The sequence below is a fragment of the Notolepis coatsorum genome (assembly GCF_963971535.1).
Source record: "Notolepis coatsorum genome assembly, chromosome: 4".
NCBI classification, from domain to species: Eukaryota; Metazoa; Chordata; class Actinopteri; order Aulopiformes; family Paralepididae; genus Notolepis; species Notolepis coatsorum.
The window spans coordinates 41,752,236-41,758,794 of record NC_140168.1 but is presented as its reverse complement, the minus strand read 5'-3'; the positions used below and the strand labels follow the sequence as shown (position 1 = coordinate 41,758,794).

The window sequence follows — 6,559 nt, the reverse complement described above, 5'->3', positions numbered from 1 at the left end:
AGTAATCTGCAAGTTCTGGTTGTTGCAGCGATGTGAAGAGAAGTTCAGCTGATCGTCAAGGACTACACCAAGGTTCTTGGCGGTCGGGACGCGTCAACACTTAAGGTAACTAACTTGCGTTCAGCGTTTCTCTGATTTTTCTCTGATTGGCCACGACGCCCACGTGACCGCGCGCTAGCACGCCCCCTTATCCACGCCTGCCGCTCTTGCTCTGTGTGTTGTGTTGCAGCGCGCGGCAGAGCGGCAGAGGTCCCTGCCTTCCTCAATTTATACGCATGGTGATGGAAGTATTGACTACGCCGTAACGAATCATTAAAAAAATATACCGTTAACTGGAATATGTTGTGCCTTTACACATATGTTGGATTATGTAATTGGTTTGTCATGACAAACAAATAAAATATCGCATCGCCGGCTGTCTCTGGCTTGCTCCAGCGGACACCAGAGCTCAGCGATGCCGCTCGCGGCAGCATATTCTCCCCGCTGGCTGAGCTCTGGTGTCCGCTGGAGCAAGCCAGAGACAGCCGGCGATGCGATATTTTATTTGTTTGTCATGACAAACCAATTACATAATCCAACATATGTGTAAAGGCACAACATATTCCAGTTAACGGTATCTTTTTTTAATGATTCGTTACGGCGCAATCAATACTTCCATGCATTCGGGACCTCCATGTTTTGGGGGTATTCATCAGACAAATCGGATCCGGGATTCGGCTCCCATCAGTCGGGCAAGAACTGTGGGTTTTCAGCCTCTCTCCCGGTCGCGTGTTGCTTTTTCACAAGTCAGTAGTGCAAGAATGTGACAATTTGACCATGTGACCGCGGCAACGCGGGAGAGCGGCAAGGCGGAAATAGGCTGTCTCTAAGACAAACTCTAACCTTAACCAGCTCCTTAACAGCGCCTAAACGTAACCGTTCTAACCTTAACCAACTCCGAAACAATGCCTAACCTTAACCTTAACCTTAACCATGCCTAACCTTAACCATAGAAAGAATATTGCCATTCTCTAAGACAAACTCTAACCTTAACCAGCTCCTTAACAGCGCCTAAACTTAACCGTTCTAACCTTAACCAACTCCGAAATAATGCCTAACCTTAACCTTAACCTTAACCATGCCTAACCTTAACCGGCGAAAGAATACACGTTAAAAAAAAAATCACGTTAAAAAAAAAATTTGATGGGATTCGAACTCGTCAACAACGGACCGCAGGACCGCAGGACCACTGCTCTGCCAGGTGAGCTGAAGCGCCGAATGAAAATCATGGCGGATTACTAGGGCGGTTACATAATTCCGCTCGCGCTCTGCCGCTCCGCTCGCTCTGCCGCTCTGCTCTGCGGTTGCCGCGCCTGCCGCGGGGCATGGCGCAGCCAATCAGGGAAAACGCGGAAGCAAAAGCAGCACTACTTGCTTGTCATTAAGCAATAGGCCTCCCGGTCTCCTCTCTCCTGGAGCTTAAGGGGGAGCTTAGTATTCCTGCCTCTGAGGAGGTGGCTACAACAACACACAGTGACTACATGCAGTCACTGTGTGTTGTTGTAGCCACCGGGTAAATCGCGATTTTTTTATTTGTTTGTCATGACAAACCAATTACATAATCCAACATATGTGTAAAGGCACAACATATTCCAGTTAACGGTATATTTTTCTAATGATTCGTTACGGCATAGTCAATACTTCCATGCGTATAAATTGAGGAAGGCAGGAACCTCTGCCGCTCTGCCGCGCGCTGCAACACAACACACAGAGCGGCAGGCGTGGAAAAGGGGGCGTGCTAGCGCGCAGTCACGTGGGCGTCGTGGCCAATCAGAGAAACGCTGAACGCAAGTTAGTTACCTTAAGTGTTCACGCGGTCGGGACGAGGCCACGGCTACATTTTTCACTGTGATGGAAAGGTCGGTCAGCGGGGAGGATTTGGCCGGCAGGTGAAGCAATTCTGTTTTACTTAGGTTCATTTTGAGGTGGTTGGTCGTCATCCAGGCGGAGATGTCGGACAGACAGGCCGAGATTCTCTCAGAGATATGGATGTCTGAGGGAGGAAAGAAGAGGAAGAGTTGAGTATCATCGGCATAGCAATGATACAAGAAGGCATGAGATGTGATAATGTTACTCAGAGATACTAGACATCCCAACGAACAGACCCCAGTTTGTTAGGGTCCTCCTCCACCCTCACCTTGAACGCCGGTGTCCCGCAAAGGTGCGTGCTGAGCCCCCTCCTCTACTCCTTCTTCACCCACGACTGCACTCCTATACATGGCATCAACACCATTATGAAGTTTGCAGACGACACAAAGGTGGTGGGTCTCATCAAAAACAACGATGAGTAGGCCTATAGGGAGGAGGTCCAGCACCTGGCAGCATGGTGCGCTGACAACAACCTGGCCCTCAACACCAAGAAAACCAAGGAGCTCATCGTGGCCTTCAGGAAGACCAGAGCCAGCACACATGCCCTCGTCCACATCAAGGGGGCGGTGGTTGAGTGTGTCTCTTCAGCTTAAAAATACTGGGAGTCCACATCTCCGAGGACCTCTCTTGGAACCTCAACACCTCAGCACTGGTCAAAAAGGCTCACCAGCACCTCTTCCTCCTGAGGAGACTGAGGAAAGCCCACCTCTCTCCTCAGATTCTGGTGAACTTTTACCAGTGTGCCATAGAAAGCATACTCACCAACTGCATCATGGTGGTACGGCAACTGCACTGCCTGACCGGAAAGCACTGCAGAGGGTGGTGAAAACCACCCAACGCATCACCGGTACATCACCCCCTGCTATTGAGTCTATCAATCACAAATGGTGTCTGAGGAAGACACACAGCATTGCCAAGGACACCTCTCATCCCAATTATGAACTGTTTGCCCTCCTCCCCTCCGGGAGACGCTACAGGAACATCCACTCCAAGTCAAGCAGACTCAGGAACAGCTTCTTTCTCTCAGCTGTCATCTCTCTGAATTCTGTGCCACGTTGACAGACCCCCCCCCCCCCCCCCCCCCAAACACACACACACCATATAAACTCTGACTTCATTATCTACACCCTAGGCTCTGTTACCCATAGTGTACGACACTGAACCCTGTTTCCTATACTCAATTTATACCTACCGACTGCTTTCACTGTCTATACAACTGCCCTACACTGTAATCATAATAATCTTTTTTTGATCCACTTTTTCTCTTTCTTTTTCTGTTTTTTCTCCCATCCCAATTTAGCAGTAGCCAATTCCCCCCTCCCCTGTCTTGATCGTTGCTAGCATGTGCCCCCCACTGGTCGGTCGTAGGGAGGGTTGAAGAATCTATCGCATGTCCCCTCCGATACATGCAGAGTCAGCCAGCCACTTCTTTTCACCTGCCAGCGCGGACTCTCATTGGCGAGGTGTAACGTGTGGGAGGCTCACACTACCCTCGACATCTCCTATCCTTGCTGTGCAGGCGCCCTGACCGACCTGTAGGAGTCGCTGTTCACAACGACCAGATTACCACCCATCGACTCCCCTCCCGCTGACTCTGCCAATTGAGTCAGTATGACGGCCGGCCCAAGCCGGCGGCAACGCTGACAGCCGGATTCGATACCGGTGTCTCACGTGTGGGTGACGAGCACTTAGACCGCTGCGCCACCCAGTCGCCTAATCATAATAATCTTAACTACCAACCTCATACTAGTCCACTTATATAGTGGACTGTAGATACTAGATCTATATCTGTACATATCCTACTCTTATTACACTGCTGGCTAGTATGACTACTAGCATACTGTCTTCAGAATCAGAAATCAGAAAGGTCTTTATTGCCAAGTAGTTTACACATACAAGGAATTTGATTTTGGTTGTTTGGTGTGACATTAATGGATGTGCTGTATAATGACATACCTGTATCACTGTACATATTATACAACAACCCTGTACATACATCTGATTAGCACTACACTCAGTAGTACTAATTTGTATATTTTGTACCCAGTTTAATTACATGTACATTGTATATTGCTGTTTCACTTTACTGTTACATTTGCACCTTGGTTGGATGCCAAACTTATTTTCGTTGTTTTGATTGATTGATTGAACATTTTATTAACAGATTGCAGAATGGGTACAATACAGTAGGCCTACAGCTCAATACACACAATTGTTAAGGGGATGCAGACCAGAGAAAGACTTTCGTCTTGTTTACATCAGGGTCCCCCATTTTCAATTCATCATAAACATCATTGTACTGTACTTGTGCTGTATAATGACAATACATTTGAATCTAATCTAATCTAAAATGAATAAATACATTTGTGTTATTATAAGCTGACTATTACATGATTTTTTATTAAATCTTTTTAAAATGTTATTCTGTCTCGAATGACCTACACATAAATACATATGAACACCTAATGAAAGCTGACAACCCGATTTAATCATTGCAGCTATTCATGAATGTGCCATCGCTGAAAGGGCTTAGTCCAGGCATTAGGTTACATGTAAGTGTTATTGTTAAACAGCTACCGCAGATATCATAACATAATCTAGCACCCAAGCATTTCTACACTCACTGCCACCCTCCTATTCCGTCCATATAACTACATTTCCCATAATGCATTTCTATTTACAACGTCACATCTTTGCGCAGAGCTGAGTTGGCTTTTGGAAGAAGGTAAAGTGCCGGATTCGTGTTATTATAAACTGAGTTGTCGTGATTTGTTGGATATTATATAGTACATATCGCAACACAACGTTATTTCTGTTACATACAGTTGTTGTAGCATCGTTGATAAATATATATCGCTCTTCCCCACTGTTCTAGAGACAACGTCAACCAAGCTAAATAACGTTAGCTAAACTGATTCAATTTGACAGGGAGACGAAATAAATCCCCTCTCCTGATAAAACCTTTTGGAGGATGTTTCTTAAATGTTTGCGATCTAGTGTAGTTCCGCTTATCCCCTGAGAAACGTTCGTTTATGTTGTGCCTTTGAGCCTGCGTCACTGCAGTACTACTAGTGTTGACAGATTCGTTAGCTAACGTTATTATATCACACACACGCCAGGGCTAACGTTAACGTGTTGCTCATCTCTTGTTTATAGTCTTCATATAACGCAGTGTGTATCTCAATCTCGGGTTTTTTGGTCAGGTACCACCACTGTCAGCTTCAGTGATAGGTAACATTAAAACTAATCGTTACAGAAATGTATCCTGTATTTAAACTAACATTTGTTTACACTATAAAACTTCTTGCAAGCCCAGACCCAAATCTGCATCATAAACCCTGACAAGGGGTGCAGTTAAACTGAAAAAGAAGCAGCCAGATACACGGCTGCCTGGAGACTGTTCGTCAACATCCCAGGGACCAGCCTTGGTATCATCAGCAGTACAGCTATAACATCACTCTCACTGTCCTTCTCTTCCCCCCCCCCCTCTCTCTCACAGATTGCCTCCTGTCTGCTCCCCTGGCTCTTCTGTGTCCCCCAGCCCTGGTGGTGCCCATTATGACTAAGCTTCTAGAGTGGGTGTTTGGCGTCTCGGTAGTAGGAGCTGCCTGGGCTCTCGTCACCTTTGACCTGCTAGACTTACGACTCCCCGAGACATACAAGGATGTGGCCTGGCCCATGCCTGTGTATCTGCTGGTAGTGTTTGGTTGCTACTCCCTGGCCACCGTGGGGTACAGGGTGGCCACCTTTAATGACTGTGAGGACGCAGCCAAAGAACTCCAGGGACAGATCAGAGAAGCCAAAGAGGACCTCAGGAAAAAAGGACTGAAGATGTAAAACTACAGTAGTAACTCATTGAGAGACTGAGAGAAAACACAAAGATTGACAAATACAACAACCTCTCTTAGGACAGATCGCTTCGATGTAGGCTAGACATACACAAATCATCAAGGCTTTTGTTGTTAAGGATGTCTGAATGACTGTGACTATGAGAGTGTTTGCGTTCAGTGTCTATATTGATCTGTTTCTTGTTTACTAGCAATTAGCAAATACAATCTGTCAGTCAGTCGTCATAGTTTTCTTTTTTAAGCGGTGGCTTTGGGGCGTTTAGAGAGTCGCCTTGTTTTGCAGACATCTGCTACAGATTAGATATTGATCGAATATGCACTGGAAGGAGTTGAGTGATTCAGATACTGGATGATTTCCAGTTGCTCATCTCAACTGATTCCACAGATAAAATATTATAGAAAAGCAGGATCTTTGCAGCACCACTGAAGAACCCTCTATAGTGGAGTTAGGAATGGAACAAGGCTTCATATTGAATCTATAACATCCAGCACATTCTCTGACTGTAGCTAAATGCCGGTCATGTCGTAATGTCAGGAAGGAAACTCCCATGGGTCACCGCACTGGAACAGAACTGGACTAAAGATGACTTCTCCAGTGAATACTGAAACACAGGATTTTGTTCAGCTGATGACGAGAAGCATATTACAGAGGCCTAGTTGTGAGGGTCGGCAGATCTTGTCTGCAGATCTTTTCTTGTCAGTGTGTGTGCCGTTTTTAATAAGAGGTGCACATTCCATTGTAATATTTCAGACTTGTGTCCTGAGGCTGTTGCTGTGATTAATAAAATGCGGTCTATTTTTCC

General features: G+C 46.0%; 1 protein-coding gene across 1 annotated transcript; it reads left to right on the top strand.

The window, feature by feature from the left end:
* Nucleotides 1-4,598: 4,598 nt before the first annotated feature.
* dpm3 (dolichyl-phosphate mannosyltransferase subunit 3, regulatory) lies at nucleotides 4,599-6,559 on the top strand. Its single transcript, XM_084312374.1, has 2 exons — nucleotides 4,599-4,633; nucleotides 5,408-6,559. Exon 2 carries the CDS (start codon nucleotides 5,467-5,469, stop codon nucleotides 5,743-5,745), a length of 279 nt encoding a protein of 92 aa, XP_084168500.1. The 5' UTR covers nucleotides 4,599-4,633; nucleotides 5,408-5,466; the 3' UTR covers nucleotides 5,746-6,559.